This window comes from Entelurus aequoreus, linkage group LG11, assembly GCF_033978785.1.
Source record: "Entelurus aequoreus isolate RoL-2023_Sb linkage group LG11, RoL_Eaeq_v1.1, whole genome shotgun sequence".
Taxonomy (NCBI): Eukaryota; Metazoa; Chordata; class Actinopteri; order Syngnathiformes; family Syngnathidae; genus Entelurus; species Entelurus aequoreus.
In genome coordinates this window covers 58,976,527-58,995,128 of record NC_084741.1, presented here as the reverse complement: position 1 = coordinate 58,995,128, position 18,602 = coordinate 58,976,527, and the positions used below count along the sequence as shown (strand labels likewise).

Sequence of the window (18,602 nt, the reverse complement as noted above, 5' to 3'; positions counted from 1 at the left end):
TCTTGTGCTTTTACTACTTTAATAAAAGTTAATAGACACACACTTAACATAACAGTGTAGCTTGAAGCTTACACAAAAAATTGTTTCTACATATCATTGATGTACAATATTAATGATATAGTAAAACAGTTTAAAACTTGCTCAGTTCACTTCTTTTAAAATGCTTTTAAAAAGCTCTCCCCTTATTTCAATAAAAAAAAATGCACATTTTGAGACATAATTGTCCAAATGTGCTGAAATACCATTATTTATTAACCCTGAAGTCATCTGCATACTACAACATCCTTCTTACACTCTATATGCAATGAAAAATGATTATACTGTTTTTTCAATAAAAGGACAACAACTATGGAACTCTCTACCTGACACTTTGAAAAGTATACCTGCACTTGTCACTTTCAAAAAACAAACAAAATTGTGGCTAGTTGAGCAACAATCGTGTTCCCATGTTTAGTTTTTACTAATTTTAACTACCGTATTTTTCGGAGTATATGTCTCTCTGGCCGAAAATGCATAATAAAGAAGGAAAAAAACATAAGTCGCAATGGAGTATAAGTCTCATTTTTTGGGGTAATGTATTTGATAAAACCCAACACCAAGAATAGACATTTGAAGGGCAATTTAAAATAAATAAAGAATAGTGAACAACAGGCTGAATAAGTGTACGTTATATGACGCATAAATAACCAAATGAGAACGTGCCTGGTATGTTAACGAAACATATTTTGGTAAGAGTCATTCAAATAACTATAACATATAGAACATGCTATACGTTTACCAAACAATCTGTCACTCCTCATCGCTAAATCCCATGAAATCTTATACGTCTAGTCTCTTACGTGAATGAGCTAAAAAATATTATTTGATATTTTACGGTAATGTGTTAATAATTTCACACATAAGTCGCTCCTGAGTATAAGTCGCACCCCCGGCCAAACTATGAAAAAAACTGCGACTTATAGTCCGAAAAATACGGTAATTGGTTTTTATCTAGTCTGCACTTTGTCTGTGTTATTATTATTATTGGCTTTTATCTAGTTTGCACTTTGTATGTATTATTACTATTATCATTATTATCGACTCATCTTTGCCTTATTCCTTTTATTTTCCTATTTTAATGATGTTGGATCTGTGTTATTGTTGTTGATGTTGGGGACAAGTGTTGTAAATTAGCTTTGGCTACAAACACTATGATGCATACATTGGATAACTGTTTCAGATGTCTATGTTTCTGTATCTGTCCCTATTTCAAATAAACATTTATATATACATAATTTAGCCCTCATGCATAGCTGCATTCATTGTTTTCCCACCTCAGCTTTAGTGCAGCTCTTTGGTGCCCTCTAGCGGAGTTGCGCTCTAACTGCAGAATTCACTGCATAGTACAATAGATATTTGTCAAGCGTTCATTCAGCCGTTTGACACAATCATTATGGTGCTGATGCCCCTCAACACACACAGTACAGCAGTTTACCAGCCACGCCGGGGAACCATAATAACAACAACAATACAGTTGTGACAACACAACTGGGACACACACCCACCAGACATAAATAGAGGAACTCCACACATAAGATATATCATTTAGGAACCCAAAAAGCCTTTAAGACATAAGCTAAGACAAACATTACAGCAAATATGTACCTTGTTTCATGTCATAAAAAACTAAATACAACAAAAACCTTTTAAAGATCTAGTACCATCCATCCATCCATCCATTTTCTACCGCTTAATCCCTTCGGGGTCGCGGGGGGTGCTGGAGCCTATCTCAGCTACAATCAGGCGGAAGGCGGGGTACACCCTGGACAAGTCGCCACCTCATCACAGGGCCAACACAGATAGACAGACAACATTTACACTCACATTCACACACTAGGGCCAATTTAGTGTTGTACCGTTCTACAATAATACTTTTTTTTTTCTAAAGTTCAAGACATTTAATTGTTAGAAGAAACTCCACACAGTATGTGACAATGCATTTACTGTACTTAAAATGTGGAATTTAGCTGTACCTAAAGTAGTGTGGCCCCTGTGTGTATTTGACTTCAACCATCTGTCACAATGGGAAATAGTAGAAGTCAAAAGTTGTCCTAAGAGAAGTTAAATTAAATGTAGGATTGGATATACTTTTATTTATCCCACAATGGGGAAATTACATTGTTGCAGTGCAGGTTTTTACATACAGTAACAGAAAAACAAAACAATAGTAATAAATACTACCTATTGTATAGATAGAAGATTAAAAACGTGTGTGTGTTTGCAAACAAGCCTGTCTCAAAGCCTCACAATCCCTCTCATGCTTATTTGAATCTGTGCTTGTTTGACTAAAGAGTTAATACAAACAAACAAAAAACAAGCGACCCAACTGCCTCACCTGAAGTAACCTCATTAATCCGCACAAGAAAAGTTAATAGTTTTCACGTTTGTAACACTAACTGTGTCTAATGTCAGTGTCCTTTATTATTGTGCGTGCAGAAACTAACAGGATTAAGCTGCTAGCACCTTACAAACTTCACCTCACCTCACCTCCTTAGATATTACGGATTAGTCCAGGGCTATTCAACTACATAATAGTTTCAAGAGCCCAAGGTCTCAGGGGCCGGACATCGACATTTGGATGTTTCTTTAGAAAGTGCCTCCGCAGATAATATTCCTTTGAGACAGTGTTTACTTATCTACAAAGTAGCCACATTAGCTTTCACACTGCACTGTCAATAAATACATTATTTTCTCGCTACTTGTTTCCAGCATGCGCAGCAAGACAGATAGTTAACAGCATAAAAAAACAAAAGCTAAGTTTTGTTGATGATTGATGTTTCTTCTTTTGAATTATTTTTCTTCCTCAGTTTCATTTCTTTATAAGTCTTCCTTGATTTAGGTTTGTACGACTAAAAAAATATAAACATTACAAAATTAATGTGTCCATTGTGTACTTAACATAATGTCCATTGTGTTTGTTACATAAATAAAATAGAACGTTTAGTGTTAATACACACAGCAAACATTGCACACATGTGGTTTAACACAATTAAACTTAAGGTGTAGATTTATCGCCCTCTCCTGGTCAAATTTAGCCCTACATTTATTTATCCGGTTTTGATTGCTAGTTAAACAGCCAAAAACAACATGACTACAAGTACAAAAGATATCACAAAGTCATCAATTTCAATACATTCATACTTTGTTGTCCAGTCACTGTTAAAAGTCAGATTTTTGCAATTTATTTTGATTTTTTTCAGGGTCGATAGTGCCATCTTATTCTGCTCAGCCACCGCTGCGTCATTGTGACACATATGCTTTGCTGTTGCCCCCTGTCTGATGGCAGGAGTACTGCATACAAGAGCAACCCTGTTTTAAATGTTTTCATCAAGCCAATCTGCGGCCATCTATGACTGAATCAAAAGCTTTGTCGAGCTGGATGTGGCCGCCAGTTGAATAAACCTGGATTAGTTTAACTGAAAATTGAGACAAGCGCTAGATAGGGTGTCCAATTTTTAAAAATGACACATACTAACAGTGGGCGTGTAGTAGGTGATCTACTAATAGTGCAAAAGTGGTGCATACGACCTTATTTAAATAAGAGTTTGCTGTCACCACAGAAACAGTCATTTACATTAATAGTATCATGCTCCAACCCGTTGCTATGTTGTAAAACATGTCGCACACAACTACAGTATAACCTGTGCCACCTTTTCTGGGCTGTATAGAAACGCTCTTTCAGTGCAATTTTTAACAACGGAACTGACTTTTTTAGCACAAATGTGCGCTCCACGATGTTTCTAATTTCAATAAGAAGCTTTAGACCTTATACTCAAGAGGAAGAGGTAATGGGGGTATGCACTATTGCCTTAAAATTAGAATTAAAAAAATGTATGTCATTATGAGTAGTGAAAGCGTAAAAAATATAATTTTACCAAATGCCAGATATCTGATAATCTGCATATATTCGGCATATGCATAAAGGCAAAAATGTGGCTTTGTGAGCATGATCTAGTTTGCATGTGTTTTTACACATGCAAACCTTTAGTATAGCAGGCTGTTGATACAATATGATAAGGCAGAGTTTCTCTCCAATAGTCCTTCTGCTTCACTCTTCGTCGCCCCATGGAAATTTGATAAAAGCATATGGTTTATGTCCAGATGAGGTTAGTGACTATCATTGGGCAACATGTAACTTCCTGTTTGTTACATTATTTGTGGTCCTGAGGGCATACGCTGTCCTTTGTTTGTAGATTTTTATTTGAGTGCAAGTCAGATGACCAAAATATTAAAAAGGATTTAGCTGGAGGAGTGGTCTTTCCACGGGACTAAGAAGAGCTACTATGACCTATTTTAGTTAAAACGTTTAATTTTCTATATACTGCTGATTGTCTTCAAAATGCTGTATTTGAATGCAGTAAAGTCAGTTTTCCTGACATTACAAAGGTAAATATATTTGATCTACTGTGCTTAAGTTTAAATTGTAAAAAATGAGTACACCTCTCATATTTCCATACTATTAAAATGAAGCTTGAATATACCTTAGAGTAGTCAGTGTGCAGCTTGTATAGGAGTATATATTTAGAGATTTAATGATAAATGGTAATGATAACCGTGGTAAAACTCCCGACGGCCATTACAGTATTACCGTTTTGAATTAAAGTTATCATAAAAAATGTAAAAATAATAAAAAAAATATTAGATTGCATTTGATTATATTAGTAAGGCATTTAACTTGATATATTGTCAGGTTTGAGATAGGTGTGCTGCTGGTGTGGCCACAGTGGGCACGCTTGATGTTGCTCACATGTGAATACTGTATCTTAGTTGTTTTGACAGTAATGCGTTTATACGTATTTAGATTGGTGTATGACGTTCTTTAATGGGGAAAAACTTTAGTGTCAGTTTTCATGTTAGCATTTAAGCTAGCAAGCTTGTCGGTTAATAATTGTATTAACGTGTGGTTATCAGAGTTTTTCGATCATTTTAAATTATTACAGTAATACTAACTGTTGGGTATTTTACAGCAGTTACCATTATTACCGTTTATGTGCGTGTAGTAAAAACATCCGCAGCTGCTGAAACAATGCAAAGAGTGACCGCTCTTGCAGGCCGTAAAGAGGCATGCACATGGCGATTATGCTAGGTTCACACCAACGGCGCTTTAAAGTGGCATGCAAAGCGGCGTTAAAGCGTAACAAAGCCTGATTAAAGCGTGAGGGTCGTAATGGATCGTGGGAAAGCTTGTAGTGAAGCGGGACATGCGGCAAGATCGGCAAAAATTTTTAAACGGTTTAAAAAAATTTGGCGCTCTGTCAAGAAAGGAATAAAGCGCCAAGAGCGTATCAAAGCGTGACAAAGCTCAGCAAAGCTTGACTCAAAGCGTAGGAAAGCTTAACAGATCTTGGTTCAAAGCGCGGACCCCAGTCTACAACTACAAATAGGAAGTGACTGTGATATTGGCTAGTGACATTGAAACTTTATGTAAAACCAACACAGGATTACAAATCCATTCTCTTTTGCATCATTGCCTTTTTTTATACGATGATCATTGTTTCTGTACTTCTGTGAGTTTGCTGTTTGATGTTACAGTTTGACATTACTGTCTATAATTTTTCTGTATGAAAATGTAAACAAAAATGGTTCTTCACTTTCTACTTTGTGGACAATGTTGATCCACTCTCTTGTATCATCTCATACAACATAATGTACCCTTTGTCATATGAACCCCACATTATGTAACCTGATTGGTGAACAGTGATACTATTTGTGCTTTTTTGTTTGGTCAAGTATGTTGCTTGCTGTACATGTTGATAACATCTTCCTTAATAATAAAGAGAATATGTTACGTTTAAAAGAAATGCCTTTTATTATTGTCAACTAGCATAAGAAATGAAAGATAGATATTTATTAAGATGACAAAGAAATAAAAGAAATGAAAATATAAAACATAATATAACGGGAAAAAAAAAGAGAAATTGAAAAAATAAATGAATATAAAAAATGTGTGGAAAACAGTATACTGAGTTTTTCACATTTTTTTCGTATTTTTTTGTCATATTTCTCTTTTTTATTATATTATGTGTGCGCACGCAATTTATTCATCAAATTCACACAATAATAATCGCATCAAAGCGTAATAAAGTTCAATAAAGCGTAATAAAACGTATCAAAGCGTGATTTAAAGCGTATCAAAGCGGGATCAAAGCAGCATCAAATCGTGAGGAACGGTAACAAAGCGGGAAAGAACTCGTATCAGAGCGTATCAAAGCATAACATTACTTCGGAGATCGGGATATTCGTGGAAAAATTGACAAAAATGACGGCGCTTTGCTCGCCGCTTTAAAGCGCGGCAAGCGCCGTTGGTGTGAACCAGGCCTTATCGTGGCTGGCAAAGTTATCGAGTTCATTTTCATTAATTGTTAATTTATCGGCCCAGGTCTACTATAGTATTAATTAAGGCTGTCAAACGATCAAAATATTGAATCGCATTTTGTTCATAGTTGACTCAAAATAAATTGCAGACAGATATAGTTTAATAAGTGTACCCTAGACAGATGATTTTCAAGTTTTTAATAGCATACCTGGATAATTAAGTTTTCTTTAAAGGGGAACTGCACTTTTTTTTCCCTATCATTCACAATCATTATGAAAGACATGACAGATGTATTTTTTTAATGCATTCTAACTCGTAAATGAAAGTTCTCTGTCCATTTCTGATCACTATTTTCCCGCTTGTGGCTTATCAGTACAAGTGAACGCAGCCAATCCCCCCCCCACGAAACGACCAGAGGGTCAAATGACGCGAGTATGTTAAATGCCCGTTAAAAAATGTGTGCAGTTAAAGAACATTGACAGCCCCAGTATTACTATATAGTCCAGTGTTTTTCAACCTTTTTTGAGCCGAGGCACATTTTTTTCATTGAAAAAATCCAAAGGCACACCACCAGCAGAAATCATTAAAATACGAAACTCGATATTGACAATAAAAAGTCGTCGGATATGATTTTAAACCATAACTAAGCATGCAACACTATAGCTCTTATCTCAAAGTAGGTGTACCGTCACCACCTGTCACATCACACCCTGACTTATTTGGACTTTTTTGCTGTTTTCTTATGTGTAGTGTTTTAGTTCTTGTCTTGCGCTCCTATTTTGGTGGCTTTTCCTGTTTTGTTGGTATTTTCCTGTAGCAATTTCATGTCTTCCTTTAAGCGATATTCCCCGCGCCTGCTTTGTTTTAGCAAACAAGAATATTGCAGTTGTTTTTATCCTTCTTTGTGGGGACATTGTTGATTGTCATCCCATGTTCAGATGTACTTTGTGGACGCCGTCTGCTCCACACGCTGTAAGTCTTTGCTGTCGTCCAGCATTCTGTTTTTCTTCACTTTGTCGCCAGTTCAGTTGTAGTTTCGTTCTACATAGCCTTCCCTAAGCTTCAATGCCTTTTTTTTTAGGGGCACTCACCTTTTGTTTATTTTTCAGTTTAAGCATTAGACACCTTTTTACCTGCACACTGCCTCCCACTGTCATCTGAAAAATTGTGATCACGATTAGCTACCTGCTGCCACCTACTGATATGGAAGAGTATTACACGGTTACTCTGCCGACACTCAACAACAACACATCATTTGCAGACTATAATTACTGGTTTGAAAAAAATGTTATACCCCAAATAGGTGAAATTAGATAAACTCCCACAGCACACCAGACTGTATCTCACGGCACACTAGTGTGCCGCGGCGGTTGAAAAACACTGATATAGTCAAATGAGAAAATGGTTACAGAAATGTGTCGAAAAGCCAATTAACCAACATTTTAAATAACTTTTTTTCTGTGTCATTTTGACATCCATAAATGCTCACAAGCTTTACATTTCAATAAGAAGTGAGAGAGTTTCCATGATGCAGAGTAGTTTCAAATTGCAAAGTGTTAGCCTGCAGCTCACAACCAGCCACTATACTGCCCTTCCCTGACATGAATAATTCAACTGCAGGCGAGTCTAAACATGGCACAGGGTGGACAATGGAGGACAAGAAGAAAACACGAGATGAGTGGGAGGGAGGGCCCACAATAATGGAGGATACATCATTTACGGTGCATCCGGAAATAATTCACACACTCAGCGCTTCACTTTTTCCACATTTTGTTATGTTACAGCCTTGAAATAATGAAATAAATGGATTTTGTCCTCACAATTCTACAGACACTACCCCCATAATGACAATGTGAAAAGTTTTTGTTTTTTTTCCAAATGTATTAAAACTAAAAAAAGAAAAAAATCACATGTACATAATTATTCACAGTCTTTGCTCAATACTTTGTTGATGCACCTCAAGTCTTCTTGAATACGATGCCACAAGCTTGGGCAGTTTTGCACATTCCTCTTTGCCCATTCTTCTTTGCAACACTTCTTAAGCTCCATCAGGTTGTATGAGAAGCATTGGTTTTCATCCATGCTGTCTCTGTACATTGCTACATTCATATTTCCCTCTATCCTGACTAGTCTCCCAGTTCCTGCCACTGGTAAACATCCCTACAGCATGATGCTGCCATCACCATACTTCACTGTAGGGATGGTATTGGCCTGGTGATGAGCGGTACCTGGTTTCCTCCAAACATGATGCCTGGCATTCACGCCAAAAAGTTCAATCTTTGTCTCATCAGACCAAAAATGTTGTTTCTCATGGTCTGAGAAGTGCACGTTGGCAACCTTTTTACTAAGAAATGGCTTTTGTCTGGCCACTATACCATACAGGCCTGATTGGTGGTTTGCTGCAGAGATGGTTTTCCTTCCGGAAGGTTCTCCTCTCTCCACAGAGGAATGCTGTAGCTCTGACAGAGTAACCATCGTGTTCTTGGTCACCTCCCTGACTAGACTAAGATGAATGCAGCAATGTACAGAGACATCCTGGTTGAAAACCAATGCTTCCCATCCAATCTGATGGCGCTTGAGAGGTGCTGCAAAGAGGTATGGGCGAAACTGCCCAAAGATAGGTGTGTCAAGCTTGTGGCATCGTATTCAAACGTATTCAAAGACTTGAATCTGTAATTGCTGCCAAAGGTGCATCAAATACCTATGAAGATGTGATTTTTTTTTTTTTTATTGACTTTGCAAAATTTAAAAATTTAACTTTTCAAATCGTTATTATGGGGTATTTGCTGTAAAATTTTGAGGAAAAAAATGAATGTATTCCATTTCAGAATAAGGCTGTAAAAAGTTTTGCAACTGTTATGTAAAGAAAAGGGGTAGGATTAAATAATCTCTGCTTCTTCCTACTCCTTTTCGAACATGTTGAAAAGAGAAACTGGAAATTGTGATGTATCATGTTGTATGCTTGCATGTTCGAAATAAACTCAAACTCAAACTCAAACATAAAATGTGGAAAAAGTGAAGCGCTGGATGCACTGCACTTAATCCAGGGATGTAATAATGACCATGTTTTCCAACGCATTAAATAGATGAACAATACCTTGGCTCGTGTTTGTCTCAGTGGAGCTTTAGTAATGGAAACTCTCGAGACTCGAGGGAAGTGGAACATGAGTTCCGAGAAGTGTTGCGTTTCTCACTCAAGAAAATTGCAGTGACTCACCACAATAATGACTGACACCGTTTTTCTATTGTTCTTATAATGATAATTTTGGTGTTTTGCCCCGCGGGCCAATTCCGCGTGTCTGAGACCCCTGGTGTATAGTATGTTTAGCCTCATCCTCCAGTGACTTACAATACAAAGAAATTCAGTTTATTTGTCATAATGGAGGTGATTATTATATTCCCCTAAATAAGAATAGGTGAATGTAAACATGCATATAAGAGCTGTCAAAGCAATGTTATGTTATGTTATGTTATTTTCATTTATTATGCGCCCCCCAACCAACTGTTACATCAGCCCGGGGCGCAGCCCGACTGGAGAAACAAAAAAAAAAACAGAAACAGAGGCTGAGACACACAAAGGAATCTAAACTAAACATTTAAGACTCACAATGAAAACATAGATTAAAAGTCATCTGCGGTAAAAAGGTGAGTTTTAAGCCGTGCTCTAAAAGAGTCCAGAGTGGTGGCGGACTTAATACTCAGGGGGAGCTTATTCCACAACCTAGGTGCCATCACTGAGAAAGCACGGTCTCCCCTTGTCACTAGGTTTGACCGTGGGACCTTCAGGGTCATCTGGTTGTCTGATCTAAGGCAACGACCCAGCCTGGAGCTGGTGGGTTGGTCCAGGAGATCTTTAATATAAGCTGGGGCGAGACCATTGAGCGCTTTGAAGACGAACATGACGATCTTAAATTTCACTCTACGCTTCACTGGGAGCCAGTGAAGGGAGGAGAGGATGGGAGAAATATGTTCCCTCATTTTTGCGCCTGTCACCAGCCTGGCAGCCGCATTTTGTACTAGCTGCATGCTATGGATGGTCTTGTTGGTGACCCCAGCATAAAGGGCATTGCAATAGTCCAGTCTAGAAAAAATAAGCATTAACACGACCCTCCGTAGGTCACTGGGGGAGAGGAAAGACTTGATCTTGGCTATGGTGCGTAGTTGGAAAAAACAGGATTTCACCACAGATTTCACTTGTTTGTCAAACTTGAGGTCTGGGTCGAATATGACCCCGAGGTTTTTGACATGGGGTTTTTCAAGAGTGGCCAAACTTCCCAAATTCTTTCTGATCTGACTGACCGAGGTGGAGTTGCCAAACAGAAGAATTTCACTCTTGGTGTCATTGAGCTGCAGGAAGCTTTGTGACATCCACTCCTTTATGTCCCGCAAGCAGTCTTTCAAAAGGTCCAGCCCAGAGGGATCATCTGTCTTGAGTGGAAGATAGATTTGAGTATCATCAGCGTAGCAGTGAAAGGAAATTTTATGGCGATGAATGACTTGGCTGAGGGGGAGCATGTAGATGGAGAACAGGATGGGACCCAGTATTGAGCCCTGGGGGACCCCACAGGTGAGGTTGACACAGCGGGAGGAATGGTTTGCTATGTTCACAGAGAAGGTTCTGTTGTTGAGGTATGACGTAAACCAGGACAGGGCTGTGTTGGTGATGCCGACCCCATGTTGGAGGCGGTCCAGGAGATCAGTATGGTCTATAGTATCGAACGCTGCACTGAGGTCCAGGAGAACCAGTGCAGCACATTTCCCAGAGTCAGTGATGAGGAGAAGGTCGTTTAATACCTTCAAGAGGGCGGACTCAGTGCTGTGGCCGGCCCTAAATCCGGACTGAAATTTTTCCAGTATGTTGTTGTGTTGGAGATAGGGCTGCAGCTGACTGAGGATGGCCTTTTCTAACAGTTTGGACAGAAATGGTAATTTTGAGATGGGTCTGTAGTTGCTGGGGTGAGTGGGATCTAGGTTGGCTTTCTTAAGAAGGGGTTGGACTACTGCTTCTTTTAGGCAATGTTTAAACCTGAGGCACACACACATATTAACACATTTAATTTTAATAAATGTTTTTCCACTGCTGCAATTTTGTAAAACGATGATCAAAATTGATATGTAAGTAAGGCCTTAAATCACCGTAAAAAAATAAAAAAATAATTCTGACTAAATAAGTATACAGCTTCTAACATGGATAGTAAATATGTTGATATTTTGAAGCAAAATCATCCATAAGAAACAATATAATTATAGGTTAGGTTTCAGCCTTGACAAAAAGTAAATATTTTCGTAAAAGTTTGTAAACAATATAAAGCACTGTATATCAAATAAACAACATGGGGGTGATGGATCAACTTTTTTAAAACAAAGCCAAAACAACAACAACAAGCAGAACTGTTTTTATTTTCAGCTGCCCTGCTGACACGTACACACACTGTCACTAGCCCTGTGGTGCACTTACAGTTTAAAATCACAAAACTCTAAAAGCCAAGTTGCTACAGTGATTAGGAATAAAAAATAAAATAAAATCCACCTCAACTTGTCAGACAATCTTCTTGCTCTCTTCCTTGGGGAGATTGGAAGGAGGCAGGGTCGACATGGCTGTGGATACTTCCTGAATGTTTCAAACCAAACGATGCTTGCCGATAGCTTTCTTTGGACTCATACTGAGCTAGGGGGCTGCCCGGAACACCTCTTCTGGTCTGTTGGCAACAGCACGCGACTGGGAGCTGTCAGTTGATCTGGGCAAGCAGTTGAAGTTCCCTGACGTGGTTGCCAAAACAACACTAAGGCCAGATATTGTGCTGACCTCAGTGGCCTCCAAGCAGGTAATCCTCCTGGAGCTCACAGTGCCTTGGGAGGACCGTATGGAGGAAGCCAATGAGAGGAAGAGCGCGAAGTACTCTCAGCTTGTGGAGGAGTGTCGGAGCAATGGGTGGCGAGCGATGTGCCGGCCCGTTGAAGTGGGATGTCGAGGGTTTGTGGGCAAATCCCTCTGCAGGGCCTACAGAATGCTTGGCATCACAGGGGCCAGCCAGCGAAGGGCCATGAAGTTAGCCACAGATGCAGCAGAAGTGGCATCAAGGTGGCTGTGGATCAGGAGGGGAGAGGCGTGGCATGTAGGGCAGTAGCGCTACCTAGACACAGGCTGGGGCCTGATCAACCCTAGCTGGGTCGCCTAGAGGAGGGGGTCTGATTGTTGAAAGACCCGAAACCCCCTGTGATCCTAGGTTACATCACTGAGGATGTGTCCAGTTGCACCATTGGTGTATTTAAAAAGCTAGCAAAACTAAAAAAAACTTCGTAAAACGACTTTTAAAAACCCTTAAAAAGCACACAAAATAGCAATTAGCACAGTAGTTGCTAACGACACTACTGTGTTAACTGAATGAGATTGATCTGCCCGCCCACAGTGGCTGTGATGCCGAGCACAAAATGGCTGCGCTGCGAGGCACAATTGGTGGAAGAAATGTTCATACCACAAAGCATTTTTTTTTCAGCAAGGGGTTCAGAAATCAAAAAAATTGTTCAGTGAGGGGTCTTGTAAATCGAGGTTTCACTGTGTCGCCAAAAAGAATTTTGGGATTATGTTTTTACTACTGGCAAATTATTTAGCTTATTTTAAGAAGTATACATTGTATACTTAAGATAAAAGAGCCTGGTAATGAAAAATAATTTTTTTGTCAAAAATTACCTATTTCATACCTTGATTTAAGGTATTTAAGCTTGGATTTCAGTCTTTGTAGTGTAGTAAGTAGTTTCCACAAAATAAGAAGATGCTATTTTCACCATCTGAGTTGTAATACCAACAATAAAACAGTCCATTATTTTTAGCCTGTCTACTATTTTGTTTTGATGCATTTAATTTTTGGAATAAGACACAGGACAATAAAAAAAAAAGCTACCGGCTGGAAATCTCCCCCTACCTAGACTTTGGACACGCCTAACGTACAGTAGTCATAAAATACATATCATAACATCGTGCAACTTACCAGTACAGATGTTCTTCAACCATTTTGGTGACAGCATGTGACACGGCTCTCTCCTCAGGCGTGAGGTTGTGGTTGAGGTTGACGCCCAGCTTCTCTTCAAGGAAGTCTACGATGAACTCTGACCCTGAGACCTGCTCATAGTTATACTCCAGCCAGGGCATCTTGCCTTGAGGAGACAGCTTCCCGTCAAAATAGTTCTATGGGGACACAAAGCTGCGTGTCAGAATATTTTATACGGTAATAACAGAAAAAAGAAGGGAAGTCATCACAATTTTCAGACTCCATGCTAACTCAGACCTACAACACCTGGCCAACACGTACCTGGTAGGGCAGGTCCACCATTCTTAGATATGTCTCTATTTTGAGGCAGAAAGGTGAGAGGCTGGGAACCCCGTTCTTTGGCCTGGAGAACTGATGGAGGATGATGGCGTCTTTAGAGTCCAGCTCCTGCTCCTTCCTGCACACACACAGGGAAGATACAAATCAATTAAAAGCCTGCTTGCCTTACGGTCAGAGTACATAATCAATTATACAGTATCTCACAAAATAATACCACATATCTGCAACCATCGTATTATATCTTCTCAAGGTAGGGACGTTCTAATCAGGGCTTTATACTGCCGATTGGAGAAATTCAGCAAAGAGTGAGATCGACTGACACTGATTGCATGTGTTATCTGTAAATTCTCTATTTAGTTGAGTGCTGTTGACAGTGTAACAATACCAACACAATATTTATTCTAGTCTCTTACTCTCTTTTATGACATACAACAAAGTCAGTAGTACACAATAACTAAACAAAAACTACTTTCTACTACTCATTTAATTTATTTGGTTTTCGCCCCCAAAGTCCCCCTGTGTCCAAGGAATTATTTCCTGAGTTTATAAACATTAACAAAAACAACAAAGAAATGATTTTGTGAAAATAAAAATATCGCCCGGATCACTCTAGTATCATTTATATTCTAGTACCATCGCTGGTGTCAACATCACACATTTATGGATTGATCAGCCCTCCTGTTACTTGTCGTGTACTGACTGTGACACAACAGCTGTTATATTATTCTCTCTAACGCTTATTAATCTACTTGTTAATTTCCTGTTTATATCGGCTTACTTTCTCCTGTAATGCGGTTCCATCTACACTTCCTAAACTTTACTAAGTATTTTTTTAATAGCTTAGCCAAAGTATGCCTGCTCCTGGGTTGCTCATGGTGTATAGCAGTGGTCCCCAACCTTTTTGTAGCTGCGGACCGGTCAACTTGAAAATTTGTCCCACGGACCGGGGGGGGGTTATTATTATTATTTTTTTCATAAAGAAATACAATCATGTATCCCTGCAGACTGTATTGATCTATATTGATATATAATGTACACTACCGTTCAAAAGTTTGGGGTCACCCAAACAATTTTGTGGAATAGCCCTCATTTCTAAGAACAAGAATAGACTGTCGAGTTTCAGATGAAAGTTCTCTTTTTCTGGCCATTTTGAGCGTTTAATTGACCCCACAAATGTGATGCTCCAGAAACTCAATTTGCTCAAAGGAAGGTCAGTTTTGTAGCTTCTGTAACGAGCTAAACTGTTTTCAGATGTGTGAACATGATTGCACAAGGGTTTTCTAATCATCAATTAGCCTTCTGAGCCAATGAGCAAACACATTGTACCATTAGAACACTGGAGTGATAGTTGCTGGAAATGGGCCTCTATACACCTATACTATATATTGCACCAAAAACCAGACATTTGCAGCTAGAATAGTCATTTACCACATTAGCAATGTATAGTGTATTTCTTTAAAGTTAAGACTAGTTTAAAGTTATCTTCATTGAAAAGTACAGTGCTTTTCCTTCAAAAATAAGGACATTTCAATGTGACCCCAAAATTTTGAACGGTAGTGTATATATTGTGTTTTTTATGTTGATTTAATAAAAAATAAAAAAAATTTAAAATTTGTTTTTTTTATTTCTTGTGCGGCCCGGTACCAATCGGTACCGGTCCGCGGACCGGTGGTTGGGGACCACTAGTGTATAGTATGTTTAGCCTCATCCTCCAGTGACTTACAATACAAAGAACTTCAGTTTATTTGTCATAATGGAGGTGATTATTATTAGATTAGGCGAGCGTCTCCACTCTCCACACTATGTATGGAGACACTTAATTAGCTGTCACCTGCTTGTCAGTCGATGGACTAAAAACAAATACAGTCAGAAAATAAAGATCCACGATAAAAAGGCATTAACCAGCAATGGCGATTATATACTTTTTTGTGAAAATCGTTTTTATACTGATCGGCACATCCTTGTCTCAGGATACAATACTATACAAATTAAATGTAGGTATAATTTAAACAATAAATAATAATAGTCATTTTTAGTAGATAGTACATCTGTACTGCCCTATATGTATATCCAAGTTTTATTCATACACAGTAAATGATTGCTTCCATAGAGGACACACAAGCGTATAAGAAAATGTGATGATGTACTTACTTTTCTGAGATATTCTAATCTAATCAATACTTTATCTGACTGACTCACTCACTGAGTCACCACATTGTTCTTAAAACATTGCTGGATTTCCCATCAGTCTCTCGTGAGGAAGTCATTGATCATTACATCATGAACTCGGCTATCATGGTTTCCTACTAATTGGTATTATATGATAAACTATCGGCGATTTAAACTCACCTCGGACATATAGTGTCATTTGTTTCAACGTCCACCTATTAAACTGGGGATACTTTAACAGATTTAGATGCAAATTGCCAGGCATGTGCACAGATAGACCCTTAGTAGTGTTCCAGCAACTGCCCTTTTGCCCTGCGTGAGAGAAGAGCTCTTTCTGCTGGAGATCTTTGTTTTTAAATTTAAATACTCGGTCATCAATTCCCTCCCAAATATGTGTTGATATCTGAAGGAGCATATATTTGAGTTCTCTTCTGCGTTTGTGCAATCCTGTGACGTTTGGTGCAAAATGAACCACAACATTAGCACAGCTGAAAACATGATGTTGCTACTTGTATCATATTTGCCAAAGCCTTGTTATTCAGTGAAATAAGAGAGGGCATACCCATCAACATTTGCATTGCAAGAGATTGGTAATTTCCCAGGGAAATGTTTAAAAAAATAAATAAAATTAAAAAAAAAGAGGGGGTTTCATTCCAATCACAAATCACAACTTATATATCATAAAATCGTGATTATTGAGATGAAAGACGGGTTTTAAAGCTGAGCTATGACAGTCTGGTGAGGCATATTGTACGTGGTATGCCACTTATGCTTCACAAATAAACAAATGAATGCACTTTACACATACTGAAATAACGCAACAGACATTTTGAAATATCTAAATATCGTAGACCACTGCAAGCTTGCCAGCATAGAAAAGTAAACACACTGTATAAACGACTGTATAACTGTCAGTACGATCAAGTTATTTAGTGTCAATCAGTTACAGTAACGCTAAGTATGCTGATTTGAAATTAAGCTGCCTAAACGTCCCAAAAAAGTATCTTGCTTAATTCTCTTGTGTACGTGGACAGAACAGATGTGTATAATCTGCACATTCAGCAGTACTATACTGAGATTGCTGTGTTAAGTAGTGTATGTTTAAAGGGGAACTGCACTTTTTTTTGGCATTTTGCCCATCAATCACAACCACTATCTAAATATAAACAAATGCTTGCTAAGGTGCGGCTAATGGCAGTCACCATTGTACCATTCAAAACCCTCTATCAACGTTTTATACACAAACTGTAAGTGTGTGTGTGTATATATACAGTCGCGATCAAAAGTTTACATACACTTGTAAAGAACATAATGTCATGGCTGTCTTGAGTTTCCAATAATTTCTACAACTCTTATTTTTTTGTGATAGAGGGATTGGAACACATTTGTTTGTCACAAAAAACATTCATGAAGTTTGGTTCTTTTATGAATTTATCATGAGTCTACTGAACATGTGACCAAATCTGCTGGGTCAAAAGTATACAAACAGCAATGTTAATATTTGGTTACATGGCAAGTTTCAGTGCAATAAGGCGCTTTTGGTAGCCATCCACAAGCTTCTGGTTGAATCTTTGACCAGTCCTCTTGACAAAATTGGTGCAACAAACAAAAATGTATTTGGCAAACAAAAATGTAGCTGTTTGGTCACAATACCAAGCAATATGTTTGGAGGAATGAAGGTGAGGCCTTTAATCCCAGGAACACCATTCCTACCGTCAAGCATGGTGGTGGTAGTATTATGCTCTGGGCCTGTTTTGCTGCCAATGGAACTGGTGCTTTAAATGGGACAATGAAAAAAGAGGATTACCTCCAAATTCTTCAGGACAACGTAAAATCATCAGCCCGGAGGTTGGGTCTTGGGCGCAGTTGGGTGTTCCAACAGGACAATGACCCCAAACACACGTCAAAAGTGGTAAAAGAATGGCTAAATCGGGCTAGAATTAAGGTTTTACAAATCCCGTTTCCATATGAGTTGGGAAACTGTGTTAGATGTAAATATAAATGGAATACAATGATTTGCAAATCCTTTTCAACCCATATTCAATTAAATGCACTACAAAGAGAACATATTTGATGTTCAAACTCATAAACTTTATTTTTTTTTTGCAAATAATTAACTTTGAATTTCATGGCTGCAACACGTGCCAAAGTAGTTGGGAAAGGGCATGTTCACCACTGTGTTACATGGCCTTTCCTTTTAACAACACTCAGTAAACATTTGGGAACTGAGGAGATACATTTTTTAAGCTTCTCAGGTGGAATTCTTTCCCATTCTTGCTTGATGTACAGCTTAAGTTGTTCAACAGTCCGGGGGTCTCCGTTGTGGTATTTTAGGCTTCATAATGAGCCACACATTTTCAATGAGAGACAGGTCTGGACTACAGACAGGCCAGTCTAGTACCCTCACTCTTTTACTATGAAGCCACTTTGATGTAACACGTGGCTTGGCATTGTCTTGCTGAAATAAGCAGGGGCGTCCATGGTAACATTGCTTGGATGGCAACATATGTTGCTCCAAAACCTGTATGTACCTTTCAGCATTAATGGCGCCTTCACAGATGTGTAAGTTACCCATGTCTTGGGCACTAATACACCCCCATACCATCACAGATGCTGGCTTTTCAACTTTGCGCCTATAACAATCCGGATGGTTCTTTTCCTCTTTGGTCCGGAGGACACGACGTCCACAGTTTCCAATAACAATTTGAAATGTGGACTCGTCAGACCACAGAACACTTTACCACTTTGTA

At 38.6% G+C, this 18,602-nt stretch overlaps 1 protein-coding gene across 7 annotated transcripts in view; it reads right to left on the bottom strand.

The window, feature by feature from the left end:
* The window catches only part of faxcb (failed axon connections homolog, metaxin like GST domain containing b), a 54,147-nt gene that overhangs the window by 20,714 nt on the left and 14,831 nt on the right, over nt 1–18,602 (bottom strand). For all 7 annotated transcript variants that reach the window (XR_009827803.1, XR_009827801.1, XR_009827802.1 and 4 more), the window contains 2 exons: nt 13,666–13,801; nt 13,345–13,541 (listed from right to left, as the gene is read on the bottom strand). Coding sequence is in view for 2 of the 7 variants with exons in the window: in XM_062063626.1 (XP_061919610.1) it covers nt 13,345–13,541; nt 13,666–13,801 (333 nt within the window). In the remaining 5 variants the exon portion in view is untranslated. The remainder of the gene's footprint in view (nt 1–13,344; nt 13,542–13,665; nt 13,802–18,602) is intronic.